The 15,594-nt window shown below is 36.4% G+C and overlaps 1 protein-coding gene across 10 annotated transcripts in view; it reads left to right on the top strand.

Moving 5' to 3' along the window:
- LOC138307399 (lysine-specific demethylase 6A-like) overlaps positions 1-7,344 on the top strand; it is a 150,816-nt gene extending 143,472 nt beyond the window's left edge. For all 10 annotated transcript variants that reach the window (XM_069248123.1, XM_069248122.1, XM_069248128.1 and 7 more), the window contains 4 exons: positions 2,112-2,296; positions 2,712-2,838; positions 4,878-5,048; positions 5,456-7,344. In XM_069248123.1, coding sequence (XP_069104224.1) covers positions 2,112-2,296; positions 2,712-2,838; positions 4,878-5,048; positions 5,456-5,476 — 504 coding nt within the window. In that variant the 3' untranslated portion in view covers positions 5,477-7,344. The remainder of the gene's footprint in view (positions 1-2,111; positions 2,297-2,711; positions 2,839-4,877; positions 5,049-5,455) is intronic.
- The last annotated feature ends 8,250 nt before the right edge of the window (positions 7,345-15,594 follow it).

The raw sequence follows: 15,594 nt of genomic DNA, 5'->3' as shown, positions 1-15,594 counted from the left end.
TATATAAAATAGCCGAGCAACCTTCTTTTAGTCCCACAGGTTTCGGACCTTGACAAATCGAAAGGTCATGTATTAAACCTACAGAGATCATAGCCGCTGGTCAGAGGTCAAAGGTCTTACTATTGTAAGATCAAAGGTCATGTGTTTACCTGGTAAAAGATCAATCGTCATTTTAAACAATTTGTTTTTTTAGCACTTTCGTCCGTGGTCTGTCGTCCGTCCGTCCTTCCGTCCGTCCGTCCGTCCGTCCGTTAACAATTCTTGTTACCGCTATTTCTCAGAAAGTGCTAAAGGGATCTTTTTCAAATTTCATATGTAGGTTCCCCTAAGACCCTTGTTGTGCATATTGCATTTTGGGACCGATCGGTCAACAAGATGGCCGACAGGCGGCCATCTTGGATTTTGATGGTTAAAGTTTGTTACCGCTATTTCTCAAAAAGTACTGAAGGGATCTTTCTCAAATTTCATATACAGGTTCCCCTAGGGCCCTAGTTGTGCATATTGCATTTTGGGACCGATCGGTGAACAAGATGGCCGACAGGCGGCCATCTTGGATTTTGATAGTTAAAGTTTGTTACCGCTATTACTCAAAAAGTGCTGAAGGGATCTTTCTCAAATTTCATATACATGATCCCCTAGGACCCTTGTTGTGCATATTGCATTTTGGGACCGATTGGTGAACAAGATGGCCGACAGGCGGCCATCTTGGATTTTGATAATTAAAGTTTGTTACCGCTATTTCTTAAAAAGTACTGAAGGGATCTTTCTCAAATTTCATATAAAGGTTCCCCTAGGACCCTAGTTGTGCATATTGCATTTTGGGATCGATCGGTAAACAAGATGGCCGACAGGTGGCCATCTTGGATTTTGATAGTTAAAGTTTGTTACCGCTATTTCTCAAAAAGTGCTGAAGGGATCTTTCTCAAAGTTCATATACAGGTTCCCCTTGCACCCTAGTTGTGCATATTGCATTTTGGGACCGATCGGTGAACAAGATGGCCGACAGGCAGCCATCTTGGATTTTGATAGTTAAAGTTTGTTACCGCTATTTCTCAAAAAGTACCGAAGGGATCTTTCTCAAATTTCATATATAGGTTTTCCTAGGGCCCTAGTTGTGCATATTGCATTTTGGGACCGATTGATGAACAAGATGGCCGACAGGTGGCCATCTTGGATTTTGATAGTTAAAGTTTGTTACCGCTATTTCTCAAAAAGTGCTGAAGGGATCTTTCTCAAATTTCATATACAGGTTCCCCTAGGATCCTAGTTGTGCATATTGGATTTTGGGACCGATCGGTAAACAAGATGGCCGACTGACGGCCATCTTGGATTTTGATAGTTAAAGTTTGTTATCGCTATTTCTCAGAAAGTACTGAAGGGATCTTTCTCAAATTCCATGCATAGGTTCCCCTTGTACCCTAGTTGTGCATAGGACTGATGCGTAATGCCTTTCGGGACTGATCGGTAAACAAGATAGGCAACCGGCCACCATCTTAGATTTCATTGTTGAAGTTTGTTACCACTATTTCTTAGAAAGTACTATAGCGATCTGTCTCAAATTTTATATGTAGTGTGTTTGAAAAAGTTTGAAAAGCAGGGAAAAGATCCCTCTTTCCATTGTCAGACATTGATCATTCTTTGGTGGGCGCCAAGATTCCTCTGGGATCTCTTGTTATGAAATAGAATACAGTTTAAAGGCCAAACATTACATGATTACTCTTACATTTATGTAAAGTTAATCAAATGTTAAACATCAGAGATATTTTGTATGTTTTCTTCTTGATACAAATTTTGTTGGAAATGTTTTCATAGAATCATAAGTGAATAATGACCTTTTGCAACATTTTCATTCAGTACTGGGTGTTGATGTCCATTCTGTATTCCATCTTTGCATATTACAGATCATAAAGTTAGCTTCCTTGTGGGTAGATATTGATTGTTACATCATTACAATGTGAATGTAATTTATGTTGTTTCTCAGAAACATATGACATTATGCATGCAAACACATGACGTCACAATCAATACCTACCAACAAGGGCAGGTGACTCTGTGATATGCATACATGGAGTACTTTCATTCAGTACGAGTTGTTGATTTCTGTTTGACAGGGTTGGTGTAACAACATTGCTTGGAATGTGGGTCCAGTGAATGCCAGACAGTATAAGCTGGCCCTTGAGCGGTACGAGTGGAACAAGCTCCAGAACTACAAATCCATTGTACCCATGGTGCATCTGACCTGGAACATCGCACGTAACCTCCACATCTCTGAACCAAAGTTCTTTGAACTTGTCAAGTATGAAAGTTCAGATAATTGTTTACTTATATGATTAAATGAAATATTTTTCTGCATAACACCAATTAAGTGAATATTTTCATGGTCAAACTATATATACTGTAAATTTGGAAATTTTCACGATTAAGCGACCTACAAATAATTAGTGTAAATTTTGCACTTGCGTAAATTTCCACCTTAAGGAATAAAAAATACATAAATCATTGGGTTACCAATGTCTGCTACCTCCATTCTTATCCTGTCATGTCGTATTATTCATGTTTCACAAAATTCTAATTTCTTACCAGTGAGAAGTCGACCTCATTTACTAAAGGCATTCTAATTTGTTATTATGTAGGTATTAAATCAAGTTTACATGTATACTGTAACGACGGACAATTACGAAATGATTTCAAGATGGTGTATTGTTGTTTAGGTCCTGCTTACTGAGGTCTTTGCAACAGATACGATTTACGCTGGACTTTGTAGAAAACCTTGGTTTGGAAGTGAAGTGGCATGGCCGCTCGGAAACGGAGGCAGCTCATTACTGTAACGAATGTGAGGTAGGAATTTATAGACTTCCAGCTTAACATCTCGTTCTCATATCAAAAATCCTGATTATATGGTTCTTTTGTTCCTATAAAAGTTTTCACTACTCTAAATCAATTTTCTTTCGCATGCAAATTATTTTTGAGAATTTAGTGATCAAAGAAACTTAGCAAAAGTTTATCTCTGCGAATTGATGTCTTCTACAATTATTTCGAAATGGTATTTTTAGCTCACCTGGCCCGAAGGGCCGGTGAGCTTATGTCATGGCGCGGCGTCCGGCGTCGTCCGGCGTCCGTCCGTCAACATTTCCTTTAAATCGCTACTAGTCATAGAGTTCTGCATGGATTGTAACCAAATTTGGCCACAAACATCCTTGGGGGAAGGGGAACAGAACTTGTATAAATTTTGGCTCTGACCCCCCGGGGGCAGGAGGGGCGTGGCCCAATAGGGGAAATAGAGGTAAATCCTATAAATCGCTACTTGTCCTAGAGTTCTGCATGGATTGTAACCAAATTTGGCCACAAACATCCTTGGGGGAAGGGGAACAGAACTTGTATAAATTTTGGCTCTGACCCCCTGGGGGCAGGAGGGGCGAGGCCCAATAGGGGAAATAGAGGTAAATCCTATAAATCGCTACTTGTCTTAGAGTTCTGCATGGATTGTAACCAAATTTGGCCACAAACATCCTTGGGGGAAGGGGAACAGAACTTGTATAAATTTTGGCTCTGACCCCCTAGGGGCAGGAGGGGCGGGGCCCAATAGGGGAAATAGAGGTAAATCCTATAAATAGCTACTTGTCCTAGAGTTCTGCATGGATTGTAACCAAATTTGGCCACAAACATCCTTGGGGGAAGGGGAACAGAACTTGTATAAATTTTGGCTGTGACCCCCTGGGGGCAGGAGGGGCGGGGCCCAATAGGGGAAATAGAGGTAAATCCTATAAATCGCTACTTGTCCTAGAGTTCTGCATGGATTGTAACCAAATTTGGCCACAAACATCCTTGGGGGAAGGGGAACAGAACTTGTATAAATTTTGGCTCTGACCCCCCCGGGGGCAGGAGGGGCGGGGCCCAATAGGGGAAATAGAGGTAAATCCTATAAAACGCTACTTGTCCTAGAGTTCTGCATGGATTGTAACCAAATTTGGCCTAAACATCCTTGAGGGAAGGGGAACAGAACTTAAATAAATTTTGGCTCTGACCCCCTGGGGGCAGGAGGGGCGGGGCCCAATAGGGGAAATAGAGGTAAATCCTATAAATCGCTACTTGTCCTAGAGTTCTGCATGGATTGTAACCAAATTTGGCCACAAACATCCTTGGGGGAAGGGGGAAAGAACTTGTATAAATTTTGGCTCTGACCCCCCGGGGGCAGGAGGGGCGGGGCCCAATAGGGGAAATAGAGGTAAATACTATAAATCGCTACTTGTCCTAGAGTTCTGCATGGATTGTAACCAAATTTGGCCACAAACATCCTTGGGGGAAGGGGGAAAGAATTTGTATAAATTTTGGCTCTGACCCCCTGGGGGAAGGAGGGGCGGGGCCCAATAGGGGAAATAGAGGTAAATCCTATAAATCGCTACTTGTCCTAGAGTTCTGCATGGATTGTACATGTGTAACCAAATTTGGCCACAAATATCCATGGGGGAAGGGGAACAGAACTTGTATAAATTTTGGCTCTGACCCCCCGGGGGCAGAAGGGGCGGGCCCAATAGGGAAATAAGAGGTAAATATTCAAATTCCTTCAGAAAAGAAACAATGAACCTGTATTCAGAACATGACTTGACATTACAAACCAGGTGAGCGATACAGGCCCTCTGGGCCTCTTGTTTTAAATCTTTAATCAGCATATTTTTATATCCACGACTATATACTTTAAAATGGAAATTGCAAAATTTAGTAGCCATGAAAGAATGTTGGACTAAAGTAAACTTTAATTAATTACATCAAACAGAGTTTACCATGGAACCACAGACTTTGAGTTCAAATTTGCCGTTGATTATTTGTTCTGTTCCTAAAATTTGCCGTTAAGATTTGATTATTTGTTCTGTTCCTAGGTGGAGGTGTTTGATATCCTATTCGTGACGGAACAAGACAAGAAATTTGTTGTCCACTGTCAGGATTGTGCTCGTCGTATCAGCTCGGTTCTGGATGGATTTGTTGTCCTGGCTCAGTATAAATTGGACGAGTTGTGTGATATCTATGATAAGTTTCAGCATCACACAAATGTAAGTGACAACAAGTGATAGTCTGAAATAACTAACTTCCATATCAAACTTCAAAATTATCTAGGCCTGTTTTATTATATGATTAGTGATTATTTCTCATTTGCTGCAAAATTTGGGATTATAACTTCGCTAGATTGAGCAAGTAAGTAAAGAATAGAGTTCTTAAGATTCTTTGAAAATTTTGTAAAATTTGCATTACTAGAAATGATTTTATCATGATTAGAAAATTGTCATTAGCCATATCACCTTTTGAACAACTGGGCCCTTGAGGCCTTGCTCATAATAAATGAACATGATAGGAGCTTTGTATCTGATGTCCTGTCTCACTGCATACTAATTCAATATCGAGGCAATTATTTCTTTATAGAGATATCTAGTTTCATATCTACTTGTATTCTGTTTTGTAGGCTCCAGCACTTACAAGCTGAGAATGGTGATTACTAATTCTGATGCATACTGAGGGAGAGAGACGAAAAAGGGAAAAGGTCATCACTTGTGACAGATACACGCCGCGTCAGAGAAGGAAAATAAGCAACTTTATCAGTCTTGTGACAGATACACACCACGTCAGAGAAGGAAAATAAGCAACTTTATCAGTCTTGTGACAGATACACACCACGTCAGAAAAGGAGAGACAACAAAACTTGTACTTTCTGAGCAAAGATACATTTATAATAATACTAATACTATGTTTTTCTCAGGATATGCTTTTGTAAAAGGAACAGTTTGATAGAAAAAGGTTTTCAGTTTATTTATTTATTTATTTTTCTTTGGAGATGATGAATCTGACATGATATGGTATGATAACTATATGACATTTACATCTTTAATGAAGAGTACGACCATGTTTTTGTTTATACAAAATGGCTGTTACTGTTCTGAATAGTAAAGGAGAATCAGTCGTTATAGAATGACAAGTATTAGAAACGATTTTGATAAAACAAGAGGTAGTTGTACCAGGGCTTTTGATCAGTGGTTGAATATTGTATTTTTTAGTGATACATGTTGATAAGAAAATTTCCAACAATATTATCCACCGTTGATAAGAAAATTTCCAACACAATTGTCCACCAAGATCTTCATTTTTTCTTAATTTATTGAATTGCTCAAAATATCAGATAACTAGATTTATTTTAGTCGTAGTCAAATATGTATTGTCTTTATTTTGTCAGACAAATACAGAAAAATTAAAATCATAAGGTGCACTAGAGTGAAGGAACCAGTATTGACGGTATTGCATATTTAGTTATTTGATGAATAGTTGGTGATTTATCAGTAAGAATTGGATGGTTTTATTGAAGTTAGTGATGTTTTCACTGCGACAGTTGTCCAAGTACAATGGCTGAAATATTTATTTCGAATGAACTTAAGTGTTTTATACATTTTCATCATGAAGTCCTAAGTTGATGAAAAAATCATGTTTGTTATTGCCATGGAGAAATAACTATAACTCCTGTATTTCTTAATCTTTCATTATTTTGAAAGTTTGTAATATGGTATGCAAGTTATGACAGATTTTTTTTTTCATTTTCTTGAGGACTAGGCCCAGTTATTCAAAAGATGATTAGCCTAATCACAGTTTAACGACAATTTTCAAATCAAGATATTTTAAAATAATTTCTCGAAATATGAATTTTGTACTTAACTGATGTGCTGAGTTTAGTTAAGATATAATCACAAGTTTTTGCAGTAAATGAGAAAAGAAAATTTCACTCATCATGTGAATAAGCTAATTATGCTTTGAACAACTGGACCCAGGTGTATCTCTATCTTGCATGATATAACAGAAAAACAGTGATTGTTTTTAAAATGAATAAACAATTTCATGCTTGATAGATATGTAAAAATGTGTTTGACAAACTTTTCCTTAAAGTCTGTATACTCATCCTAATCCACGTGCAGCAACGATCGATACATTATCAGGGAGTGAGATATTTTTCCATCTTAATGAAAACCCAGGAATCTATTTTAAGGAGATTTTTGTCTTACACAACAGGAGACATAGAAAACTACACATAATAAAATCAAGAGAAAAATGGCTACACAAGCTATGCAAATCAAGATAACCAGAATTTACATCTGTAGAGAATGTCCAATCATATCGTAGCATCATGTCCAGTGTGATTCTGCTCCACATTCAGCTGTAACAGGTATCCGTCCAAATCATAATATCTATCAAAACCAACATTTAAATAGCCAGGAAGATTATTTGTGATGTAGTAACAATCTTAAAGGCCGACTACCTTTCTGAAGTGAAATTTAAAGGTGAAGGCCGACTACCTTTCTGAAGTGAAATTTAAAGCTTTCTGAAGTGAAATTTAAAGGTGAAGGCCGACTACCTTTCTGAAGTGAAATTTAAAGGTGAAGGCCGACTACCTTTCTGAAGTGAAATTTAAAGGTGAAGGCCGACTACCTTTCTGAAGTGAAATTTAAAGGTGAAGGCCGACTACCTTTCTGAAGTGAAATTTAAAGGTGAAGGCCGACTACCTTTCTGAAGTGAAATTTAAAGGTGAAGGCCGACTACCTTTCTGAAGTGAAATTTAAAGGTTTAAACATTAGTAACATAAGAAAAAACATAATGATGGCCTAAGATGAGGTAATAACACCAAACATATGCAAGATTTCCAGCGTAATATATGATAACTGTGGAGATTCATTTCACTGTTTTGCTGTCTGGCCCAGTGATATTCAACTGCCGTGCGGTATTTTGGATGACGGCAGGAAACGACATGTGTTCTGAAAATTAACATTTTTTTTTTTTTTAATTAATTCATTCAGAACATTATGATGAGTGTAGTATTAACGGTAACTTAATAACTTGTGTGACTCTACAAAGTTATCGATCTCGTTTCACATTCCCATTTTAGAAATTAAAAGCCGATTTTGGAAAGGTAGTTGGCCTTAAATTAAGCAATTCATAATAATCAATCAACTGTAATTTAAGTATGATAGCTATATTAAAGAGAAATCCTTACTTAATTAAAAATTAATAATAATCAATTAACTTAAATTAAAATAAAACACCTGTATTAAAGAGATATGTTTTATCAGAAATGTTACATGGAATATCTTGCTAAACTTTGTGTTTCATTATATGACATTACAACATCACACTGAATAGCGGTCATTGTGACCATGGGCCATCACACTGGACAAGGTGACCTTCCGTAGTTACCAGGAGAGAATCAACATCATCAGCCAATCAAATCACAACCATGCAGGGAACCGTCTTGTGCCAATTTTTACCTTAAGATGTATAGGCTTTTTAACTGAATCTCAAGGCATCGTCTTCATCTGAGTCACCCAAGTCATCTGGTCAATTGTCAGTAGTTATCTTCATCATTGTCGTCATCGTCCTTGTCATCGTCATCTGATCCATCATCATCTTATCTCAAGTATTTTCAAATTCTAAATAGGATCATCAATGTTCATTTAATAGTATAGATGTTTGAAATCATATGAATTCCATCGATCATTTGACAAAAGTATCTTAAATCATTAACATATACCATAAAAAGTCTGTTTTCATTTACATACATAAATTTCTTCAGCTAATGCAATTTTAAAATGTCATCTTCACCATCATTATCGTTACAATGTCCATAGATGATTTTGTGTACTTTGTCCTCATGGGTGCATGGATTGTAACCAAATTTGGCCACAAACATCCTTGAGGGAAGGGGAATAGAACTTGTATAAATTTTGGCTCTGACCCCCTAGGGGCAGGAGGGGCGGGGCCCAATAGGGGAAATAGAGATAAATCCTATAAATAGCTACTTGTCCTAGAGTTCTGCATGGATTGTAACCAAATTTGGCCACAAACATCCTTGGGGGAAGGGGAAAAGAACTTGTATAAATTTTGGCTGTGACCCCCTGGGGGCAGGAGGGGCGGGGCCCAATAGGGGAAATAGAGGTAAATCCTATAAATCGCTACTTGTCCTAGAGTTCTGCATGGATTGTAACCAAATTTGGCCAGAAACATCCTTGGGGGAAGGGGAACAGAACTTGTATAAATTTTGGCTCTGACCCCCCCGGGGGCAGGAGGGGCGGGGCCCAATAGGGGAAATAGAGGTAAATCCTTTAAAACGCTACTTGTCCTAGAGTTCTGCATGGATTGTAACCAAATTTGGCCACAAACATCCTTGAGGGAAGGGGAACAGAACTTGTATAAATTTTGGCTCTGACCCCCCCGGGGGCAGGAGGGGCGGGGCCCAATAGGGGAAATAGAGGTAAATCCTATAAATCGCTACTTGTCCTAGAGTTCTGCATGGATTGTAACCAAATTTGGCAACAAACATCCTTGGGGGAAGGGGAAAAGAACTTGTATAAATTTTGGCTGTGAACCCCTGGGGGCAGGAGGGGCGGGGCCCAATAGGGGAAATAGAGGTAAATCCTATAAATCGCTACTTGTCCTAGAGTTCTGCATGGATTGTAACCAAATTTGGCCACAAACATCCTTGGGGGAAGGGGGAAAGAACTTGTATAAATTTTGGCTCTGACCCCCCGGGGGCAGGAGGGGCGGGGCCCAATAGGGGAAATAGAGGTAAATACTATAAATCGCTACTTGTCCTAGAGTTCTGCATGGATTTTAACCAAATTTGGCCACAAACATCCTTGGGGGAATGGGGAAAGAATTTGTATAAATTTTGGCTCTGACCCCCTGGGGGCAGGAGGGGCGGGGCCCAATAGGGGAAATAGAGGTAAATCCTATAAATCGCTACTTGTCCTAGAGTTCTGCATGGATTGTACATGTGTAACCAAATTTGGCCACAAATATCCTTGGGGGAAGGGGAACAGAACTTGTATAAATTTTTGCTCTGACCCCCCGGGGGCAGAAGGGGCGGGCCCAATAGGGAAATAAGAGGTAAATATTCAAATTCCTTCAGAAAAGAAACAATGAACCTGTATTCAGAACATGACTTGACATTACAAACCAGGTGAGCGATACAGGCCCTCTGGGCCTCTTGTTTTAAATCTTTAATCAGCATATTTTTATATCCACGACTATATACTTTAAAATGGAAATTGCAAAATTTAGTAGCCATGAAAGAATGTTGGACTAAAGTAAACTTTAATTAATTACATCAAACAGAGTTTACCATGGAACCACAGACTTTGAGTTCAAATTTGCCGTTGATTATTTGTTCTGTTCCTAAAATTTGCCGTTAAGATTTGATTATTTGTTCTGTTCCTAGGTGGAGGTGTTTGATATCCTATTCGTGACGGAACAAGACAAGAAATTTGTTGTCCACTGTCAGGATTGTGCTCGTCGTATCAGCTCGGTTCTGGATGGATTTGTTGTCCTGGCTCAGTATAAATTGGACGAGTTGTGTGATATCTATGATAAGTTTCAGCATCACACAAATGTAAGTGACAACAAGTGATAGTCTGAAATAACTAACTTCCATATCAAATTTCAAAATTATCTAGGCCTGTTTTATTATATGATTAGTGATTATTTCTCATTTGCTGCAAAATTTGGGATTATAACTTCGCTAATTGAGCAAGTAAGTAAAGAATAGAGTTCTTAAGATTCTTTGAAAATTTTGTAAAATTTGCATTACTAGAAATGATTTTATCATGATTAGAAAATTGTCATTAGCCATATCACCTTTTGAACAACTGGGCCCTTGAGGCCTTGCTCATAATAAATGAACATGATAGGAGCTTTGTATCTGATGTCCTGTCTCACTGCATACTAATTCAATATCGAGGCAATTATTTCTTTATAGAGATATCTAGTTTGTTTTGTAGGCTCCAGCACTTACAAGCTGAGAATGGTGATTACTAATTCTGATGCATACTGAGGGAGAGAGACGAAAAAGGGAAAAGGTCATCACTTGTGACAGATACACGCCGCGTCAGAGAAGGAAAATAAGCGACTTTATCAGTCTTGTGACAGATACACACCACGTCAGAGAAGGAAAATAAGCAACTTTATCAGTCTTGTGACAGATACACACCACGTCAGAAAAGGAGAGACAACAAAACTTGTACTCTCTGAGCAAAGATACATTTATAATAATACTAATACTATGTTTTTCTCAGGATATGCTTTTGTAAAAGGAACAGTTTGATAGAAAAAGGTTTTCAGTTTATTTATTTATTTATTTTTCTTTGGAGATGATGAATCTGACATGATATGGTATGATAACTATATGACATTTACATCTTTAATGAAGAGTACGACCATGTTTTTGTTTATACAAAAATGGCTGTTACTGTTCTGAATAGTAAAGGAGAATCAGTCGTTATAGAATGACAAGTATTAGAAACGATTTTGATAAAACAAGAGGTAGTTGTACCAGGGCTTTTGATCAGTGGTTGAATATTGTATTTTTTAGTGATACATGTTGATAAGAAAATTTCCAACAATATTGTCCACCGTTGATAAGAAAATTTCCAACACAATTGTCCACCAAAATCTTCATTTTTTCTTAATTTAGTGAATTGCTCAAAATATCAGATAACTAAATTTATTTTAGTCGTAGTCAAATATGTATTGTCTTTATTTTGTCAGACAAATACAGAAAAATTAAAATCATAAGGTGCACTAGAGTGAAGGAACCAGTATTGACGGTATTGCATATTTAGTTATTTGATGAATAGTTGGTGATTTATCAGTAAGAATTGGATGGTTTTATTGAAGTTAGTGATGTTTTCACTGCGACAGTTGTCCAAGTACAATGGCTGAAATATTTATTACCGAATGAACTTAAGTGTTTTATACATTTACATCATGAAGTCCTAAGTTGATGAAAAAATCATGATTGTTATTGCCATGGAGAAATAACTATAACTCCTGTATTTCTTAATCTTTCATTATTTTGAAAGTTTGTAATATGGTATGCAAGTTATGACAGATTTTTTTTTTCATTTTCTTGAGGACTAGGCCCAGTTATTCAAAAGATGATTAGCCTAATCACAGTTTAACGACAATTTTCAAATCAAGATATTTTAAAATAATTTCTCGAAATATGAATTTTGTACTTAACTGATGTGCTGAGTTTAGTTAAGATATAATCACAAGTTTTTGCAGTAAATGAGAAAAGAAAATTTCACTCATCATGTGAATAAGCTAATTATGCTTTGAACAACTGGACCCAGGTGTATCTCTATCTTGCATGATATAACAGAAAAACAGTGATTGTTTTTAAAATGAATAAACAATTTCATGCTTGATAGATATGTAAAAATGTGTTTGACAAACTTTTCCTTAAAGTCTGTATACTCATCCTAATCCACGTGCAGCAACGATCGATACATTATCAGGGAGTGAGATATTTTTCCATCTTAATGAAAACCCAGGAATCTATTTTAAGGAGATTTTTGTCTTACACAACAGGAGACATAGAAAACTACACATAATAAAATCAAGAGAAAAATGGCTACACAAGCTATGCAAATCAAGATAACCAGAATTTACATCTGTAGAGAATGTCCAATCATATCGTAGCATCATGTCCAGTGTGATTCTGCTCCACATTCAGCTGTAACAGGTATCCGTCCAAATCATAATATCTATCAAAACCAACATTTAAATAGCCAGGAAGATTATTTGTGATGTAGTAACAATCTTAAATCATTTCTTGAAGTGAAATTTAAAGGGGAAGGCCGACTACCTTTCTGAAGTGAAATTTAAAGGTGAAGGCCGACTACCTTTCTGAAGTGAAATTTAAAGGTGAAGGCCGACTACCTTTCTGAAGTGAAATTTAAAGGTGAAGGCCGAGGTGAAGGTGAAGGCCGACTACCTTTCTGAAGTGAAATTTAAAGGTGAAGGCCGACTACCTTTCTGAAGTGAAATTTAAAGGTTTAAACATTTAGTAACATAAGAAAAAAAAACATAATGATGGCCTAAGATGAGGTAATAACACCAAACATATGCAAGATTTCCAGCGTAATATATGATAACTGTGGAGATTCATTTCACTGTTTTGCTGTCTGGCCCAGTGATATTCAACTGCCGCGCGGTATTTTGGATGACGGCAGGAAACGACATGTGTTCTGAAAATTAACATTTTTTTTTTTTTTTAATTAATTCATTCAGAACATTATGATGAGTGTAGTATTAACGGTAACTTAATAACTAGTGTGACTCTACAAAGTTATCGATCTCGTTTCACATTCCCATTTTAGAAATTAAAAGCCGATTTTGGAAAGGTAGTTGGCCTTAAATTAAGCAATTCATAATAATCAATCAACTGTAATTTAAGTATGATAGCTATATTAAAGAGAAATCCTTACTTAATTAAAAATTAATAATAATCAATTAACTTAAATTAAAATAAAACACCTGTATTAAAGAGATATGTGTTTATCAGAAATGTTACATGGAATATCTTGCTAAACTTTGTGTTTCATTATATGACATTACAACATCACACTGAATAGCGGTCATTGTGACCATGGGCCATCACACTGGACAAGGTGACCTTCCGTAGTTACCAGGAGAGAATCAACATCATCAGCCAATCAAATCACAACCATGCAGGGAACCGTCTTGTGCCAATTTTTACCTTAAGATGTATAGGCTTTTTAACTGATCTCAAGGCATCGTCTTCATCTGAGTCACCTAAGTCATCTGGTCAATTGTCAGTAGTTATCTTCATCATTGTCGTCATCGTCCTTGTCATCGTCATCTTCATCATCATCTTCATCGTCATCATCACTTAACTCAAGTAGTTTCAAATTCTAAATAGGATCATCAATGTTCATTTAATAGTATAGATGTTTGAAATCATATGAATTCCATCGATCATTTGACAAAAGTATCTTAAATCATTAACATATACCATAAAAAGTCTGTTTTCATTTACATACATAAATTTCTTCAGCTAATGCAATTTTAAAATGTCATCTTCACCATCATTATGGTTACAATGTCCATAGATGATTTTGTGTACTTTGTCCTCATGGTCAACCACACAAATCTCTCATCATTTCGTCGTCATTTTCCTCTCATCTCAGATTTCCAATGAAGATTGGAAAGTATCGTTATTTAATTCATAAGTCAGATAGTTATATTTTGTACAAGTGGAAAATGTTCACAAAAACTAAAGAGAGAAAAACAAGAGAAGTGTTCTTTATCTATTTTTAGTTTTATGGTTGATGTCTGTTTATGATATGTTCATGTATATATTAGTAAATTTACGATAGTTACAGGGATGTCTTTAACCTAAGGAGATAAAATGACTCTGGTATTTTACAATACGAGGAAAGTAGAATATATGTTACAAGTTTGCAGTCTCCATCATATTTTTTTTATCGTTTACAAGATTACACAATATTTATCTTTATCCTCTATTTCAAAGTTAACATGAAATAGAAGCCACTGTTCTATCCTTGTTAATTTTCAACTTTTTAATGAGTTTTTTTGTTGTTTTTGTCCAAGTTAAGATTTTCAATGTAGAGCAAACATTGATAGGTTTCTTAATTCCAGTTTGTAAAGAAATCACATGAATGTTGAACTTCAGTGTCAATTAAACTTGGTGTACTGACCATGTGGAATGTAACAGATTTTCAAAGATTAATTTGTGATTTATACACAGATATTATATTAAAAAACGTGAATTATTAATTTAAAAAAAAACCAGCAATATTAATTTCATATTAAACCTATACAGTATACAAACTATCTTACTCAGTGCTTTGAGTCTGACTCCATCATCTTACAGAAAGATTACTGATCAAAGTAGGATCTGGTTTGATCAATGTTATACATTATTTGTGTTCCAAGATTAAGATTTCAGTTTTGTTTTTATTTCTTATTTGGATATTAAATGTGTTATTTTGAATTAAGTTTAATTGCACAATGTGGCAAAATGTCCCTTTTTTCATAGCCGTAAATAAACTAGAATTTTGTAAAATTTGCTGTATGCTAGCGAGAATTTTAGGGCCCCATCCATGGTTAACTCCGTGTAAAACTTCTGGAACTGCTTACCAGCTTGGTAGCTATACACTGGATTATCAAAACAACCACATCGGTTGTTATTGTCGATGTTTCAAACATGAAATATCTATTTAATCTTTTAATTCTGTATTTGCATATAACAGTAACTGCCCCTTGCGGGTAGGTATTGATTATGGCGTCAGGTGTGTGCAAGTGTGACATCAGAGAAATTTCTGTAATATGCAAAACAGAATGCATTGATATGGTTAAAACCTTGGCCTGGATGCAACATTTTCTTTCTTCGTGTTACAAAAGTATTAAAATGTTGAGACAATTTTTCTACTTTTCAATAAGTACTGATCTCATTTATAGTTCATGCACAGTTCAGGAAGTTCAGCAGCTATGTAAATGTTGTGTTTAATGCTTGCTTTGACATTAAAGCTGCACACACAATGTTCCATTCCTAGCAGAACAGGCCAGTGGTTCATCAAACCTTAATCCTAACAAAATATCTGTAAAGAAATCTCATCAAATGCCAAAATATTGTCCATTTTCTGTCTGGGTTGATTTTGCAGTTTTCTTTTATTTGTATTGTGTATCTATCCATTGTTTTTACGTCCAAAATGATCTCATTTGTCAATATACATGTAGGAACAT

Source organism: Argopecten irradians, chromosome 14 (genome assembly GCF_041381155.1).
Source record: "Argopecten irradians isolate NY chromosome 14, Ai_NY, whole genome shotgun sequence".
Lineage (NCBI taxonomy): Eukaryota > Metazoa > Mollusca > Bivalvia > Pectinida > Pectinidae > Argopecten > Argopecten irradians.
Note: the sequence above shows the minus strand (reverse complement) of the source record. Positions and strands in the feature narration are given on the sequence as shown.